The sequence below is a fragment of the Podarcis vaucheri genome (genome assembly GCF_965113315.1).
Source record: "Podarcis vaucheri genome assembly, chromosome: 4".
Lineage (NCBI taxonomy): Eukaryota > Metazoa > Chordata > Lepidosauria > Squamata > Lacertidae > Podarcis > Podarcis vaucheri.
Window position 1 is genome coordinate 81880374 of NC_138762.1, and position 18298 is coordinate 81898671.

The following is an 18298-nucleotide window of genomic DNA, read 5'->3' on the forward strand; positions in this document are numbered from 1 at the left end:
CAATTGTATGATTAGGAGCTATCTGGTATGCAGATCTTCGAATGAATGGCTACTGGAACAAGCGCAGCTTCTATTTGCACCTCTGAACTTTTAAGTTGTGTGTGCTTTGTCCTGTTGCGACTGTATGATATAGGGTCTCTCTACCTGTTAAGTAAGGCTGGGCAATATCTGGTCGTTAACATTGTGATGTATCAGCAGCTAAATGCCATGATTTACTGATATCATGATGTATATCGGCTGCTGCTTCCTCTCCACCTTAGGGGAGGAAGCAGCAGCCAATCTACATTGCCCAGCCCCATGCCGTTGTGGCTCACGTGAGCAAGAGCAGTATGGGGGCTTGATCCGTGCCCCTCAGTTATCAAGCACCACCCCCACCCCCTTGCATAAGATGGGGGGTGGGGGCTTCCTTAAACTGCTCAGCTGAGGGGCAGGAAGCCTCCAACCCCACAGCTGAGTAAGCCACCATACAGCTCCGGCTTCCGCAAGCCAGAGGGGCAGGGGGAAGGCAAGTGGTGGCTTGCCGCCAGCACAGCAGGAGTGAGGTACACTGTGCTGGAAATGGCTGCCAGGCATTTACACAACAGCCCACCACGTATTCCCTTTGTCTGTAGGTACCTTGTCCCACTGCAAACCCAACTGCTCTTTCATCTCCTGGAACTGCTTCTCTGGGGCACAGAGGCAGACTAGGGAAATGAAGGTGGCAGGCAAAAATTGCTGCTTGGGTTTTGCAGTGCGCCCTTTCCACTTCTCTTTACACAAAGATGTCGCAACTGCTCAACTGGACACTGACAAAACATACAGAAAAGTCTTTATTAGCATTGTTACAGGCAATGCATCCATAACTGATCCTTGCAGTGTACAGTCCCAGCCAAGATCAAAGCAAGAATTAGCAGACTGAAGTCTATTATTGTACACATGTGCAGAAAAAGGACCTCCTTTGAACTTTAACAGAAGAGACTGAAATTCACTTTACAAAAAATAAAGTAACACCCATTTTTTTATGTAAAAAAGGGCCAGCTCCTACCAAGCTGACAGACCAAAAATATCTTAGAAGTCAGCCAAATTGTATCTCCACACCTTGCATATACCAGGCTTAGCATTTAAAGCTTATTAATGATACATACCTAGGTAGAGACAAAGTGGGAATTGTGTAAGTTTGATTGGTCAGTCATTATTACTGTAGTTACTGCACCTAAGCAGTTTAAATTCAGCACTGGGTGGTAGTATCAGAAAAGTGGAAATTTCCCTTTGTTAGATATAATTAATCTGAATTTTAAGTGAATGAATGTGAATTAACTACATCACATCCATTTAGAGTAGTTGACATTAAAAACCATGCCAATTCAGAAAAGCATTCTTAAAACTTCAGCCTGTTTCTATGTGGGTGAATACTTAACCCATTAGCAAAATTAAACAGAATTATAGAAGTTATCCTTTGTGCATAGTTAAATGCCACGAGATGGATTTCACATTTAGTAAAAGCAGGCACTGCAAGAAACAGTTGGTAAGGAAGAGATTGTGCTCCCTCATATCAATCTATTTGAGGGGAAGATGGGGAAATGGGGGGAATCGATGTATCTGCTTCTTGCAACTGCTGTTCTCCCACACTGGTTTAAGGAAGTGCAAATCATTAAATTGTTTGGTAGCCAGCATGACTACGTTTTCTGCCAATTAAATATGCAATCAACACTATAAGGACAAGTCCAGCAAGGGCTGCACCAACTATGATTGGGATCAGCATATTGTTTTCATCCATTGGGCATTCTTCCGCTGAAAGAAAGAAAAAAACAATTCTATTAAGCAGCTTTAATCCTAAAATTCTGTTAGAAAAATAGCAAGGAACCAGGTCAAACACCAAATAACCATTCCAGGACCCAATCTATTCTACTCTTCAATGATCTGTCAGGGTATCTACATTGACTATCAGAAAGTGAATTTAAACCATTTTGCCTCCTAACTTACTGCACGTGCCTTCCAAATACTTTTGGACTACAATTCCCCTCATGCCTAACTCCTAGCAGGCTCATGCTGGAAGTTGTAGCCCAAAATATCAGAATTCTAGGTTCCCAACTGGTAGAACCTTGGAGGAACAACTTCCAAGGTATTATTATTACAGTTGTTACCACTTGGTAAAACAGTGTCTGTATTTATTCAAAATTAATAGAAAGTACAATGCTACTTCAAACTCTAAGTTTTGACAGTAGTAGTAGTAGTAGTAGTTCTAATGGTGGAAGTGCTTTCTTGCCCACCTTTGAGCACAGGTGGTGTCTGAACTAACCGTTTTAACCTTGTTACTTTGCCCTTCATATGAAATCAGGCAATTTCAAGCCTAAGAAAAAAGGTACACAATCTTACAAGCAGCATCTTTCTAGGCTCTCTAATCATGGCTATCATATTTTCTCCCAAAAGTAATGGGAGACAACCCTAACTTTCTGTGGAAAGGCCATATGCACTACACCAGTCCCTCAAGCACACCAGTATAGGAACCCCCTTGCTAGCAGTTCAGCACAATGGGATGGATGCAGAGAAGTCTGGATTGTTGCAGCATGTAGCGCTAGGATGAGGAACCAAAGTCCCACCAGCCACAGCTGGTGACTGGGAGCGATGGGTTAGCTGTTAGCAATATGATGCAAAATAAAATGCTCAGCAGTCAGATCAGATGGCGTCTTGGCAAACCCTCCTTGGGAATCTGAAGGGCTAATAGCCAAACATTTGTAGCATACTAATTAGCTATAAGCACAGTTGTGTACTTTTGCAGTAAGGTCACCCCATAAGGCAGAAATACACACTTTATCAATCTACATTTTTTTCTCTATACTGTATATGGCATCTTGCTCTGTGCCAACTCCCACCCCCCACCCCTTTTGAAACTGCAAAAATGACGATCTTCCTTTACCAATTGGGAGTCAACTTTAAATTAGTGAGGCTGCAGGAAGAAGAATGCTTATTGTGGAGTGTTCTGGTACGACAGACTAGGAATCAATGATAAGTCTTCCTTCTGAAACTTAGTTAAGCTTCTTTTAACTACCTTCAGTGTTTGGGCAGAGCCAAGATGAGCCACCGTATAATAAAACTTACCCCTGAGGTTATGACGAACAAATTAATCTACATTTAAGTCACAGATCATGTGCTCACCCACAGTAATGTAAAGAAACAAACCTATAAATGTGTACAGGTGACACCACTGAGTAGGGCCAAGCTAGATCATCAAGTTACTATTGCTCTGAAAGAACGAAGCTTTTGCACTGAACTTGTGTTTAATATGTAGTTATACAGCTTACGTGTTCCAAATGCATTTCCTGTGATCTTGAAAGCCTGGACTTGAGCATTGAATATATTGAGAGAAGTTTCATTTGAGATCCAAATACTCTCTTCTGAAAAACACTTGTACGATTTTCCAACTGTAGCTTTGAGAGCACTCAGGCTATCGTTGTCAGCTTTAAATGTTCTTTCTGTATTTAAAAAAAACGCACATATGAGATTAAGTAGGATCACACTCTTTTGTAAAGGCACCAGCCCATTTTGCCACCATGTTTTTATAGGTGGTGTGAAGTTACTGATGAGCAGTAACAAGCCAAATGTCAGGACCCCTTTCCTGCTGTCAGTACAGCATTGTTTTGGACAAGCTATTGCACCAAACTTTACAGGCTATTTGCTTTCCTGGGCTTGAGGACCCTGAAATCATGGTGTGGGTGTCAATCAAACCAGTTGACTGTACTTCAAGGTTCATGGCTTTCTCTCTTATCTCCTAGTGAGCCTTCTAAAAGCTAAAGAATGAACAACCCTGGCATTTCAAACTGGCAGTTAACACAGTTTGTGAATACTTGCATCTCTTTATCTTCTTTGAACTCTTTGCTGTTTTGGACATTCTTTGTATCCTTCAAAATCTAAGCTATTAAAGTCATTTTAAAATACATATATATATATTACTTACTTATAGATTCAGGAGGCAGACTTGTGCTCACAGAGATACGGTGCAGAAAATACTTGTCAGTGGTTGAGTTCTTAAAAAGAAAGATAAATCTTAGTTACTGGTTGGGTTTCTTTTAAAAGGCTAGCCTATGCATGCTACAGGGCCACGATATCACTGGTAAAATATGCTGCAGTTGTTAATAGAAAGAGACAACATACATAGCATATACATCTGCATATCATGACAAGCCATAATTAAAACATGGCTTATGTGCATGCACATGCTACTGAATCATTCCTGCTTCATTCCCTTTGTTGAGCCAGTGACAAAAAACCACAAGCACTGGCAACTACAGATCAAGAACCATGGTTTAAACACTAAAGACGACACTGAAGAAGAAATGCCCCATTTTAAGGGTGTGAACTCCAGATCCCACTGGAATTATTGGTGATTTTAAGATAGTGAGGCTGTTTCATAAGCTCAAGTAAATAAACGGAAAAATACAAAATGGCTGTCATGCCAATCTGCTCATTCACAAAATTACAAGTCATCTAAAATTGCCACTTTATTTTTTAACAAGTGCCATTTATTTATTTACTAATTTGCACCACCTTCCTCCAGGGTGATAAACACACCAATAGTAACATAATGAAAACCTCTAAAGCAACCTTCTAAAAACAGTCTAAAGCTACTGAAGTTCTGCACATAAGCTGTTGTGCCCTGATCCATGATCTTCCCAATTACTGGTAGAAGCAGAGTTATGCTCATAAATAGAGTAATATTTGCATGGTCTATACATGTCAAACACAGCTCCGCCTGTAAATCAGAAGCAGTCAATGTGGAGTCCTCCCAACTTCACTGGCTCCAGCTAGCATGACCAAAAGTCAGGGACAATGAGGGGCATAGACCAATACCATATGGAGTACATCAGCATTCTGTAAGTGTCGCATCAAACTATGCTTACCTGCTCAAAATAAAAAACCAGGTCAGTGCTCCCAGAAGTCAAGTTCAGAGTAACTGTGGAATCTCCACAATGCCCAGAGAAAGTTGTATTTGCTGGAAGATTCAACAACTCCCACTTCTTAGTCTTGGAAACAGAAAAACAAAAAGTTATGACAAATTTTTCCTTTAAAAAAAACCTTCTCACTGGAGATTAAGCAATAATGTATGCACTTTCAGTAAATTTTGTGTAAACAGCTTTGGGAACAGTGTGCAGAAACAGGGAAGCAACTTTCCTAGCAGAACACAATAGGGCTAAATTGGATGACTTTACTGTACAGGCTTTGATCTGTATGGATATTGAAATAAGCACATTATTAAAAAGCCTTTGGTGCACAGCAGTGTTATCTCCTTGATTGTTTTTAAATTTTAGCTATTTTTAATTGTCTTGTTTTGCTGCCCTGTGCTCCTTTGGAAATGAGGGCAGGAAAGAATTTTCAATAACAACCATAGCGCCATGGGGGTGATCAGGAGATCAGCTTTTCCAGATTTTTGCCATGTTTATGATTAGTCTAAATTTAACTGGCAGTTGTGCAAGAATAAGAGATCCTGGCCAAGTGTGCAGGAACATAGGGCACAGGTGGACAACACTAACCTCCTTAAACACATTATTGTGTGGCTGCTGGTGGTGAAGAGCCTGGATTTAATAAGCCCACTTGTCTGGTCTAAGGTGCATTAGCTTCCCATATATCTCTATGTATTGCTATGTATAAATAATAAATATGGAAGTTACCTGGTTTTTGGTGGTGTAGGTAATATTAAGCTGCAGGCCCATAGAAGCAAGCAAACAGCCAGTCAAATTGTATCGTCCAACATCTGGAGTTTTGGGGGCTGCAGTTGGTGCTGCAGTTGGTGCCACACTTGTAGTTGCGGGAACGGCGGTTGTAGGCCCTTTGTCTTCACTACAGACAGTTTCTGGAAGGCAGTGATCACAAATCATAGCATGGAAAGTAGTCAATCAACACCCAGACAACCTTCATTTTTTCACTTTGTCCAGTCTTTTCTCCTGCTTTGCTCCCAACTACAAAATGTGTACTTAGCCCCTTTTCGTTTTTGAAAATATATTTTAATATCCCTTGTACAACTGTGTTCTCCAAGGCAATTCGTAGTCTGTTAAGCTCAAAAACAAAGATGTTTACCAATAATGCAATCATTAAAAAGCCCAACAATACGAAACATATGATGAGCACGGGAGCTAAATATTTAAGCATCAGCATGAAGCCTGCAGGGGCAAATTTACCACAAAACTCAGGAAGACAATAGTATAGGCAACAGGTGAGCCTTTTTGCAGAGCATTACATAAATGGGGTGCCACCATCAAAAAGACCCTCTCCATGGTAGCCATTCACCTTACCACATTAGGTGTGGAAATGTGGGGAAGAGCCAATGAAAATCTTAAGGCCCCAGGACAGAAATATATGAGAAAATATGCTCATTCAAGCAGCCTGACCCTAAGCAATTTAGGGCTTTAAAGGTTAAAACCAACACTTTGGATTGGGCCCAGAAAATGGGCTGGAAGCTACTGCACATGTGCAATATGATTTTATTTGCCAATCCCCATCAGTAGTCTGACCACTCTTATTTTGGACAAACTCAAGTTTCTAGATAATTTTCAAGGGCACAATGCTGTATTCCAACCAAGAGCTTTGTTGAGTCATAGTTAGGGTCAGCCAAAACTGATAAAAGGTGCTCCTAATCACTGGACCACCTAAACCTCATGAGGGAGGGGGCAGCGGAGTGCTGGATCTAGAAGCACCCACAAGCTAGCTTTTTGTCCTTCACATATTTTGGACTATGATCAACTGCAGCCAATATGACTGTGCTGTAGTTGGAGGAGCCTGAGCCACAGTACAAAATATCTAGAGGACACTGGTTTGGCAATGGCTGGGCCTATGATACCAAAAGCTGCTGACGGGTAAGAGAATCAATTAGGTCACACTCCTCACCTGTCTTGGCAGAGAACATCTCATAGGGAACCACAGGCAGTTTCTGTTCTGTTCCAAACCCAGTCCTAATGCCTCACTAAGGTGGGTCTAGAAAATCAGAGCCATCCAAGAGAGCTTGGAGCAGCTAAGCCTAGGCAACGTTCCTGTCTCACTCAGTTGCTGTATAGCTTGGATCCACTCCCTCTCACAAGGATGAATTTACATTCTCCTGGATCCAGGCAGACAGCCCCTTCCTAACACAAGTGGTTGGTCAAACTAGTCCAGAGCCATGTCACTACCCTCAGACCTCATTAAGTGAAACTCCAAGCAATAAATTGGACCAGACAGTGTTATGGAGCCCACCTAAGGCACTGCACTAAAAGTGAAAGGTGTGAGGAAACAGGCATAATTATCATCAGCCAACATTTCTTTTCAATCTCCATTTCAAAGAACACTTTGATAGGAACACCCACCCACCAGATATTAACTGTTACTTCACTCCCCCCCCCCCAACAAAAGACTAGATAAAATTCCACCAAGACCCAGTGAACCCAAACACCCAGTTAGCAATAGCTAAATGGCCAACAAACCTTCTCCCTTCTTTAACTCCAGGCACGAACTAGCTTCTCAGAAATGACTCCATCACTAAATTGCTCCCTTAAAAGGTTAATAGGGTAGCCCTCTCCCTCATATTACCCCCTCCACTGACAATGGCACAGCAAAACACACACCCTTGCTTGAAGAAGTCAAGGCTCTTGGCCTTTCTCAGCAAATTCTATCAGCTGTGAGGACTGATGTGAGTCTCATAGCAGGGATGGTGGCAGCTGGTGCTCTCACCCCCAGCCGGGTTTTTTGTGTGGTAGCAGTGAGGAGCAGAGACCAGATGGCAAAACAGATCTCCTGCTGTCCTACCTGTGGCACTGCTGTTCCAAATTCACCCTTGTATTTTGAAGGAAGCGGTGTCTCAAACTAAACTTGGGTGTCAGGCTCCTCAGTGTGATAGCAATTTGCTTCCTGGAAACGGGCCATTTCAAAATTCATTCATTTGCTGCTACATTGCCGTTTCACAGATTGCACACAGCAAAGAGGGCTCCTCCTGTTCTTCCAAAACAGAATACTGTCGGACAGACCAGTGAAAAAGAGAACTGGGAGGAAGGTTCTCCCAATTTGCTCTTCTCTTGTCCTTTCCAACTAGGCTTCAGCTGCATTTGCCAGTAATACTTACTACTTCCAAACTTATTAACAATACCCTTCGGCTTTCTGCATGATAAGTTGTTGGCCATTCAAATCCAAATCTGGCTTTCCCCAATCAGAAACTCATTTTACATAAACCATTACAAAATAGCAATCTTTCAGCACAACCCCAGACCTACAGAGAAAATGAGAGTCCCTGGGGTATGACTAGTTCCAGTGGGAAGAGTTGGCATGCCATAAGCTTTTTGAAAATACAATGCTTACCTTTTCCACTGAAGGTGTTGTTTACAAGGTATGCTTCAAGCGTAACGTTGCTGAGAAGAACAGTCACATTTTTCATGCTTATGGTGTTGTTGCTGTGACATGTATATGTTGTCCTTAAGCCTGCTCGAATATCAGTTTCTTTGGACACATTTCTTGCTCCAGCTGCAGAAAGTGTGCAATTGTATTAGTGTGTGATGGTCTTCAGATAATTTCTCCATAAATATGGCAACCATCCTATGTACCACCAACCCAGCTACCTTCATCATACTGTACTTTGCAAAGCCTCAAAACACTTACTTTCATTTGAGTTGGGGAAAAGGCTGGCATCTGACAAGTTGTAGATGAAAGTCAGACTCTTGACAACGTAGACATCTGCATTTCGTACAAATGCCATCTTTAATGAGTTATTGTTGCTAAATCCAATTGCAAGAACTTCTGAAGTGTCGTTTGGCTTGCCACATGTGCTTTCTGGCAGTACCACAGCATTAGAAGGAAGTGAAAAGCTCTTGACCTAAGAGACAAAAACAGTATTGCTGTTATAGTGAGCATTAGAACTGTTGTAAACATAAAACAATCAAAAGTAAGTAAAATGCTTCAATAACCATAGTACATTTTTGGGGGTGGGGGTGGGAATACAAAGTCAACCTACGTACGTTTTAGTGGTGCACCTTTGGGTCAGGATCAAATTGCCGTTTAATTTCTACAATGTAGGATAAGGCTTTAGAGTGAAAGAAGGATCCCATGCCAAGTAAAAATGTGTTTGCTTGTTTTTGGTGTGCGTTGGGGAAAGAATAATCCCTCCCTATGTTTTAGAAAGGATTTGGCACAGTGTAGGTTGGAGCTTACTTTCCACATTTCGTTTCTGTCTCTATTCCTAAATTAGGCAGGCATACGTAGCAACAGAAAGTTAGCAAAACAATAGTGACAGAACCAATGGTGTACTGATTAGAATGCTGGACTAGGACAAGGGAGATTCAGGTTCAAATCCTAACACAGCTATGAAGCAGATTTTGTGACACTGTGCCAGTCATTGTCTCTCAGCCTGAATTACTTTACAGGGGTATTACAAGAATAAAATGGGGCTTTAGCTTTTTGGAGGGAAGGCAGGATAAAAATTGTAAAATTTAGCCGAATCTCCTTTCCTGCAATTTCTATCCATTAGCTCCAGTTCTGCCCTCTGTTAGCTCCATTTTCTGCATGATATTTTTGAAAACTGCTATTGTCCTCACACCCCATCTTCTCGTCTCAGGCTAAACACGCCCAGCTTTTTCAACCATTCCTCATAGAATTTGGTTTCCAGACTCCTCTGCACTTGGGTCATTCTTCTCGAGACACACTCTCCTCTTTCCATGTCTTCTTTAAAATGTGATGCCCATAACAGTACACAGCTGTAGCCTGACTAGTGCAGAATGGAGTGGAACTATTACTTCTCATGGTATGATTCTGGACACAATGCTGCTACCAATGCAGCCTAAACTTTCATTGGCTTTTTTTAGTAGCTGCACTGGTGGCTCGAGTTTAATTTGTGACCAACAAACCTTTAGTTACTAAAGAGACCTACTTTTCACATGTATTGCTTCGAAGCAGGTCTTCCCTATTCCTACACTTGTGCCCTTGATTTATTAAACATAGAACTTTACAATTTCTCACTGTTCAACTTTATCTTGCTGGTTTGGGTACCATGTTTTAGCCAGTGATAATCACTTTGAGTCTTGATTCTGTCTTCTTCCAAGCTTCCTGTCATCTACAAATTTGATAAGCATATCCCCTACACCCTCATCCAAGGGATTTATAAAGATGTTAAAAGGCACAGGGCCTCAGACAGATCCTTGCACTACTTCACTCAGGACCTTCCTTTAGGTCAGGGTTTCCCAGATTTGGGTCTCCAGCAGTTTTGGACTCGATACTCATCATCCCTGACCACTAGCTAGGGATGATGGGAGTTGTAGACCAAAAACAGCTGAAGACCTAAGTCTGGGAAACTCTGTTCAAGGTTGATGCAGAGACCATTAAGGAGCACATGGTGGATACGGTTGTTTCAGCAGCTATAAAAGTGAAGTAAGCATTGTGTGCCTTATAAACAGGGCTATTTTTAATCCTATATTTGCTTTGAGGCATTATTACTGATCCCAAGGAATTGGGTTAGGACATAATTTTATGTATAACTAAATTTTACCCTCATCTCCCACCAGTAAATGATATTACAAACTTGTTTTCCATCAAGCTCTGCCTTCAGTTGACCACAAACACTTCAGGAAAGTGTCTGAGTGAGTTTTGAGCCAATTCATGCATCACTTTCATGGTGTACATTTAAAATTATTTTCCTACCACGTGGATAGGATGAACATATACACATACTAACAAATCAGAGACCAAGGTTTAACTGCCGCTCCCAATCAAATATAGAAATCCAAAATTTCTTCAAACAGACTCAACCATGAGTGCAAAATAAGCAGCTTCAGCTCTGAAAACAGCATCTTTAGCCACACAGCATAGCACCTTAAAAGTTATGTCTCTGTAAGCAGCTTTCTGGCCCACCACTCATTTAAGCTTCAGCATCCTCACCTCTTTACTGGTTTTTGTGTTGTATTCCACTGTAAATAGCACAGAAAAATTGGCTAATATGCAGGTTTTGTTTTTCCCATCTCTTACTTCAAACGCTGAAGATGCTTGTAAAAATCCTGCAAACAGAAAACAATAAATATCAAGAAGTGCAATGCCGATAGACAGCTTTGAAGAATATGAAGAATATATGCAACATCCATATGTAACGATGGGCTTCACTAGGACAGATGACTTTTGTGGAAGGAGAATATGATTGCTTTTAGAAAGCCCACATTTACTCAGTACAGGCACCTCCCCACTCGCACACAATTGATTTTGGCGTCAAAGGGGGTGGGGTAGAAGGGACCCCCATGCAGCCACCAAGAACAGAAAATAAGCAAGGATTCCCCTGTAGCAACTCTAGCTCGCAACACATTTTATTGTGAAGATAATCTAAGCCATTACAGTATTATAAAACACACAATATTTAAGAACCTATTATGTATTAGTGCGTTCCAACATTCATACAAAGCATGTTCCAAAGGGATGAAAAACTCTTAAGCAACCATGAGAATGATTTAAGAAAAGTCAATTTATGCCAACCAGAATCACAACCTTTGTTTGCAAAATGGTTCATTGTATCTCCACTGGCTTTATTTGTATCTAGTCCTCTTGATAACACACTGATAAAGAGCCCTGTTACAAAACTACCAAACATTCTTGTTAAATTTGTCATGTGAGAAACACAAGCTAACAAGTTTTATCTACATGCTAAAGAATCATTTTCATTTGAAAATATACAAAAGTAGAAAACTCACCACAATCCATTTTTTATACTTTTAATTGTTTATATGAATGGGTAGTATATATTTTCATAAATACAATACCAATACTCAAGTGTACAAGACAGCTTTTTAATAACTGAGCCATGGCTTACATTAAGACTGTACGACACACACAAAAATACTATCTAAATAATCACTCCCATTTTACTGAAAATTAAAGGAATGTAGAAATCCCCACCCCACAAAGGTGTTTGAGTATATTCTACCTCTGGCAGGGATCAGTATTTTTAAAATGTGGTCAGGCAATATTAAGTTGACCTCAGCTATCAGATGTCTTCATTAATAAGGTTCTAGTTGCTACAGTACAGGCTGTTGCCAAAGGCAACTACAGATTACCACCTGCAGGAGCTAATGATTTACTCAAATTGCACCAACATAAGATCTGCACAAAGGACAATTTTTAAAACTCCACCTTTTTAAAACTGTGCAACTATAACACGTGTGTGTGGAAGTCTCAACAGGACCCCATCCCCTAATTTAAGCTAGAATCTTATATGCTTCCCCTCTAGATTTACACGAGTACATTGTTAGGTTTTTTCTACAACAGTGACATGTTTTGTCAGAGGGGAGGACAGGAAAGGGTTAGGGAGGAGCTAGGCCGGGGGGACGGGGACTGGATAGCCAAACTAAACAACTCTCTGTGAAGTGAAGTGAATGAATACAGGTTTGCCTAGCAATATGCAAGTGGGTTGGACTAGATGACCCTCAGGATCCCTTCCAACTCTACAATTGCATGATTCAGGCTAAGATACCATTCAGTCAACTGTTCAACAGGCACCGAGTCTGGTATACCAAGCTTCTCGTCCTCTCTCCAAAGGCCACCCAACCAGCATGTCTCAACTTTTCTCCAGTGGATTTGACTTGAGAACAAACATGATGTACTGTGAATTTAAGACTGGCTGTATGTTGCTGAAACTTTCCATTGCCTATGACTGATTTGTGCTTCTTTGTCCTCTTCCACAACCATGTGCAAGCTGTGAGACTACTGAAAAGTGATGCAGCACGTGAATTTGTTTTCAACTGCTATAGAGCCAAACCATTAATAGGTATGTTTAATTGTCCGACAGCCTTAATACTATTGAAATAAAACCCCAGTGCTTCCCCCTTCCTTCCAAACTGTAGCGACTTTCTTCCCTCTCCAAAAACACAAACAACTATCTTGGAATACCAAGTAGTGACCTGCCAATGAAGAAGCATTGTTGGAAGACACAAAAATCGAGCAAGTTTCACAGCCTGGTTATACCCCATCATTTTGTTGATTTTGTCATTTTTGAACATGCTGGAGTGGCAGCAATTCAAGCCCATTATGAAAGTGCATTCATACAAGTCTTTTCTCCCAGGAACTGCTTAATGCAGAGAGAAGGGCAAAGTCCACTGCAATGTTTTCCTCTTCTACTTAAAAATGCAGGAAGGCTGTAAGCTGTTTGTACTTCTGGATGACAAGTTTTACTGCAGTAGAATTGTGTTCCATTTGTTGTCAGAGGTCTCCTAACATTTAATTGGGAGTATATATACCATGGAGGGATTCCTCTAAAATGGAAGAAAACTGCTACAGAAATCTGCATTGCAAACACACTGCTACATCTCTGAATTGTTTGAATTGTATGGCAGACTCAGAAACAAATAAATGAGCTACACTTCCAAAACAGCATCCAACGAATAGAACATATTCTCCACAAGAGACTAGTCTAGCTTATCCAACTTTGAGAACAGATGTTTCAAGCAGTTTTACATCACTTAGTGCACAATCCAAACTCCTGATGTGCCAAACAGTTTCACCAGCCTCTGTGGGATGGGAAGGGGCTAAGCTGGCCTAAGATCCAGGCCCCATCCCTACAATAGCTCCAGAAGCAGAATTTTGCCTGCCCTGCACCCTGGCAATGAGAGCAATAGAGCTGCAGACGTTGTGGAAGTTCCGCTGCTCTATGTGTTTCTGCTGCCCAACCAGGGTTTGGATTGCTCTGCCAGCGTATTTTCAATGCCAGTTTCTTTAAAGACTTGTCATCAAATATTCATACCCTATGCAAATAATATTTTAACCAAAATGCTTGCTTGGTTTTTTAAAGATATGCACCAGAACCAAGAAACACAAAGGCCTTTTTTTAAATAGATAAATCCTTTTTATTGGCCAATTCTCACAGGTTTGAAACTATCAGCATTATGCAATACAGAGCTGGAACTGCTTATTAGGAAAAGGATAGGTGCTTTACAATATGCAAGCTAACAAGATGAATATATAAATCAAAAGAAGACACACCTGCCTTACTCACTCAACACCATATTAATAGGGTGAAAGAGGCATTTTAAATACAGTGTGTGGACAAATTAAATTTTTAACCTGTGGGATCCGTTGAAAGTTTCTTTGTATTTGCGAGCGCATTTAAGATCTGCAGGCAGGCATCAAACTAGGGCACTAGTCTGACTATAGCCCCACCCGTGCATTTCACAATACTGTACTGCACTATGGGAAAATGGCTGCTCCAACCCTTTATGCAAGTGGATAAGAGCAGAGACAGGAAGACTCCAGGGCAGCCTGAATCACTCTCTACTCTATGATAAGTGTGCCATGCTCAGAACAGTAGAATGGTAGCTACATGTTTCATGCAATGAGAATCTGAACCATGGAGATACCTAGTCAACTTGAGTGAAGAGCAGCTATGTGGGAAAGCAGTTCACATTAGGATTGCGCACCCCATCTTAACTTATGAGTAAGGCTAGGTTAAGTTTCAGTGGATCATTTAATAGTAAATCTTGAAACCAAAAAGTTCATGGTTATGCAAGACAATATATTACAGCTTCCTGCTAAATAGTTGTCCCGGCCCAGATTTCATGCTGCATCAGCTCTTCCTGAGTAAGCAATTCTATGCTACGGATAAACATAAAAACACAAGTGTTAGTGGAAAGTCATTTGTAAGCTTCATGTTTTGGATTATACGTATGTGAAATGAGCTGGTACAAAGAGATGTTTCTAGTGTTTATGCACCAATGTAGGTTGCTTCCTTGTGACTATGGGGCAACTGCAGATAAACCTATGGAATGAATATTACCCTTCCAATAAAGCAGCCATTTTAAAAAGAAACTCCCCCACTGCTTTTCATCTGATAAAGGCACCTCCATCCTCCGTCATGAGCCCTTTTAAGTTAGTGCCTTTTAGAAAGAGATTAGATGACACCAATTTGTCAGCAACTCTGTAATATATGCAAGGACTTTGGGCCAACACTGCACTAGGAAGATCCTAACTTGCATATCAAGAGTTTGGCAGCACTGCAGTGTTCAGACTTGACACACTTTTCTAAAAACACTATCTGTGCAATTTTCAAAAGCTGAATTGGTGGCCATTAATTTAAAGCAAGAAACACTTGCTATGTTTTCCAAATACAACTTCTTAACACCTAAACTGGAAAAGTCCACTGCAGAAGGGAGTTAAAACCCTCCAACAATTATCTACATATCCAGAGCCCTCAGCCTCATTTAGGGCACTGGAAGGATTATCATTCCTTTTACAGCCCTTGTTTATCTTCTTTGTTTGCTCCTAGTAAATCAACTAGAGTTTGGCAGTTCTGGAGAAATATCTACCAGGCCTTGCAGTTAGCTGAATTATTGTGCACATGCACAAGGATTCTGTACCATGAAATCCATTCAAACTGCCCAAAGTTTCAAATTGTTATAGAAACCTCATCTCATGCCATAAAGCTGATTCTAGTTCAACCAACTGTAGTTGACAGCTGATCTGGAAAGTTTAAGAAAGCCAGCCATTTTCATGTAGGCAAAGATGTACTAAGTTTATAGTTGCTTATGGAAATTCATTCCAAAGTCCTGAAATAATCAAGTTCAAGAGAAGCCACCAGTCAAAGTTACAGCTCCTACACAATTAGATATCAGTTAACAATATTATATTTCACTGAGCACCCATAAGTCTTTTGAAGACATGGGCATGAATGAGAGTTCAAGAGAAGACAACAGTTGACCAAAGAGTACTAAATCATCCAACAACAAATATTGTTTGTAGGCAGTAAAAGAACATGCTCTCCTGTCCTTTTAAACCTTTATTTTGGTGCACAGCAGGAAACTGCAAAGTGAAACTTGAGGGAGCATCATATAAGCAAACTAAAGTTGAATTTCAGGAAAAAGCAGGTATCACACCCAGAATAAAATCCACTGACAATCAAATCCATGAATGTATCTTTAAAGAATCCAAGTTCAAAACCATTAAAAACACACACCAAGTACACATAATTAGTTAAAGTAAAATAAGTATTCATTATTTTGCAGTAAAAGGGGAGACTAGTCTCATTAGCCCCAGGTTTGTCTCTGGTTTTCCTAATATTTGTGTTTTAATGCCTTTAAAACATTGTAAATAAACCACTCTTGAATTTGCTATACGGTATGTAGCTTTTTACTTCTAACATACCTCTGCTTTTTTACAATAGGCCCAAATACTTCAGCCTATAATGGCAAGGCTAACTTTAATGACAAAAGTGAGAAAAGGAATCCTGGGGAAAAACACTTCAGGATATACATAGCCACCATGTACTGAGTTGGGATGGAATAAGGCAGACCAGTGATTGCAGACTAATAATCACATACAAATCCATACTGTATCAAGTCAAAGCAGCACAGAAGGACACAAATTCATGAGTCATACTTGTTCTAAATTCTATACTCTGGCCTACAATTCTGGGATGCCCAGGTTTTCTCATTGACCTCATGCTATAGTGAGAAGATTGTATGATTTACAGCCTAATCCTATGAATATTTACTTGGGGGATAAAGTCCCACTGAGTGCAAGAGAACCTGTAGAAATCTCTGCAAGATAACAGCTTCATATCACCAGTGTTATACAGCCAGTGATAAAGGTACTGAAACTAGACAATGCCACTTGGGAGAAAAAAACCAGAAGACAACTACTATCAGGAGAGAAGAATTTCACCTTCAGCTGGGTCACCTATTACATTCTAAGTTCCTTCACATTTGCTACATCTAGTTTCCACAAAACACAAGTTTGGGAAGATGGGGAATGCCTTGCAAAACAGCAGGGATGCAGAACCTCTTTTAGATGGGAGGACACATTCCCTTCTGAGAAGCCTTCCTAAACCACATGCCAATTATGGGTGGGGCCAGAGGTAAAAGTGGACAGAACAACAAATGTAAATTTCACCTTTGTACAGCAGGTTGGTTTGTTCACTCTCACTCTCAAACAAGCCTTCCTATCCTCCATCCAGAGAAACAAGACGACTTATCAGAGTTTAGCCAAATATTCACAAGAAGGCTACAGCAGTGCAGTGAGGGTCAGCCAGAGTGGCCTCAAGGGAGCATTGCCAGTTTTGTTGGTACAATCAAGCAGAGAGGAAACCCTCAGTGCTCTCTGCACCAATATACCAACAGTGAAAGTCATCTATTTCAAATTAGCAGCATGCAAGGCCTCAAGCACAAGAAGGCAAACAAGTTCTCTTGCTCACACCTGTCGTTGCTAGAAGAGGGCGCTTCCGCAAAAAAAAAAAAAAAAAAAAAGTTGTTTGCAGAGCTGCTGGGGTAAAACAGAACATAGGGACACAGGATTTGAGCAGCCTTCAAAACACAGTTGCCTTGGAAGGAGAACAATAAAGTGGCAGTATGTTTCTTAAGATACGCAGCTGCAGCCAAAAGGAATTAGGCGTCAAGGTTTAAGGTTACAAAGCCATCCACACCCTGAGTGTGCAAGCTAGGCAAAGGTTGGAGCAAAGCTACAGCAGCAACTAGTCACCATCTTACAATACAGTGACCTGGAGGAAAAGTAGGTGGTGAGCTCTGAAGATTAATAATAATAATTTTATTATATATACCCCACCCATCTGGCTGGGTTTCCCTAGCTGGGCGGCTTCCAGTACATAAGGGGAGAAGGATGGGGGACGACGACATGGGTTTCGGTATACAGCCAAATCACACCTGCCTAACTGAGGAAAAGAGGCAGCTCCTTTAAACGTTGAATTCCGCGTTAGCGGTTGAACTGCATTAAAGTACACCGTGTCCTGCGCCACCGTTTCCCACGGCGGAAAACAGTCCTCTTGCTTCTCCCTAACGCGGAGAGGCTGCTCTGCCCTCAGGGCCGCGTGGGAGGCCCGCCTGCCCTTTGGCGCAGACACCTGGCCCGCTAACTTCCCAGGTGCCGGGGGAAGGAAGCGGCTGCGGCGACCCCGCGGCCCGGGCTCGGCTCCAGGGAGAGGCGCCACACGGGAGGAGGCCGCCGCCGCCGCCGCCTTTTTCCTCGCCGCGGGGCTTCCACGCACAGGGCCTCGAGCGGAGGGCAAGGGGCGGCGGCGGCAGGCAGGCAGGGCGCTCCTTCCCTCCTCAGGGAAGCGGCGGAGACCCGCGAGAGGCCTGTGAAAGGAAGCCGCCGCCGCCGCGGATACTCACCCAGCAGGGCCGCCGCCAGGAGCAACCCCCAGCTGTACCGAGGCGCCATGACAGGAGCGGGCCGAGACGGGAGACAGAGAGAAGAACGCGAAGCTGAGCGGGGAGCGCAAACTGAGGAACGTCGGCGTCGGCAGCACCGAATAACGCCGAGGCGCGGTCACGTGATCGACGTAGTCGTCGCCGTCGGCCCACCGCTTTCTTTTTTTTTTTACCTCCGTCAC

At 41.9% G+C, this 18298-nt stretch overlaps 1 protein-coding gene across 1 annotated transcript; it reads right to left on the reverse strand.

Moving 5' to 3' along the window:
- Positions 1–796: 796 nt before the first annotated feature.
- On the reverse strand, positions 797–18254 carry LAMP1 (lysosomal associated membrane protein 1). Its single transcript, XM_082218769.1, has 9 exons — positions 18078–18254; positions 10861–10976; positions 8593–8806; positions 8296–8457; positions 5646–5827; positions 4878–5000; positions 3935–4004; positions 3282–3452; positions 797–1770 (listed from the first exon to the last, which is right to left on the reverse strand). The coding sequence occupies exons 1-9, from the start codon at positions 18124–18126 to the stop codon at positions 1631–1633; spliced, it is 1227 nt and encodes a 408-aa protein (XP_082074895.1). The 5' UTR covers positions 18127–18254; the 3' UTR covers positions 797–1630.
- Between the last annotated feature and the right edge of the window lie 44 nt (positions 18255–18298).

Excerpts from the sequence above, each read along its gene's own strand:
- LAMP1 (XM_082218769.1), bottom strand. The coding sequence starts at position 18,126 with ATGGCGCCTCGGTACAGCTGGGGGTTGCTCCTGGCGGCGGCCCTGCTG. Across the intron at positions 8,807-10,860 it reads ACACAAAAACCAGTAAAGAG|GTCAAGAGCTTTTCACTTCC; the intron begins GTGAGGATGCTG and ends TTTGTCTCTTAG. Across the intron at positions 3,453-3,934 it reads TCTGCCTCCTGAATCTATAA|AAAGAACATTTAAAGCTGAC; the intron begins GTAAGTAATATA and ends TTTTAAATACAG.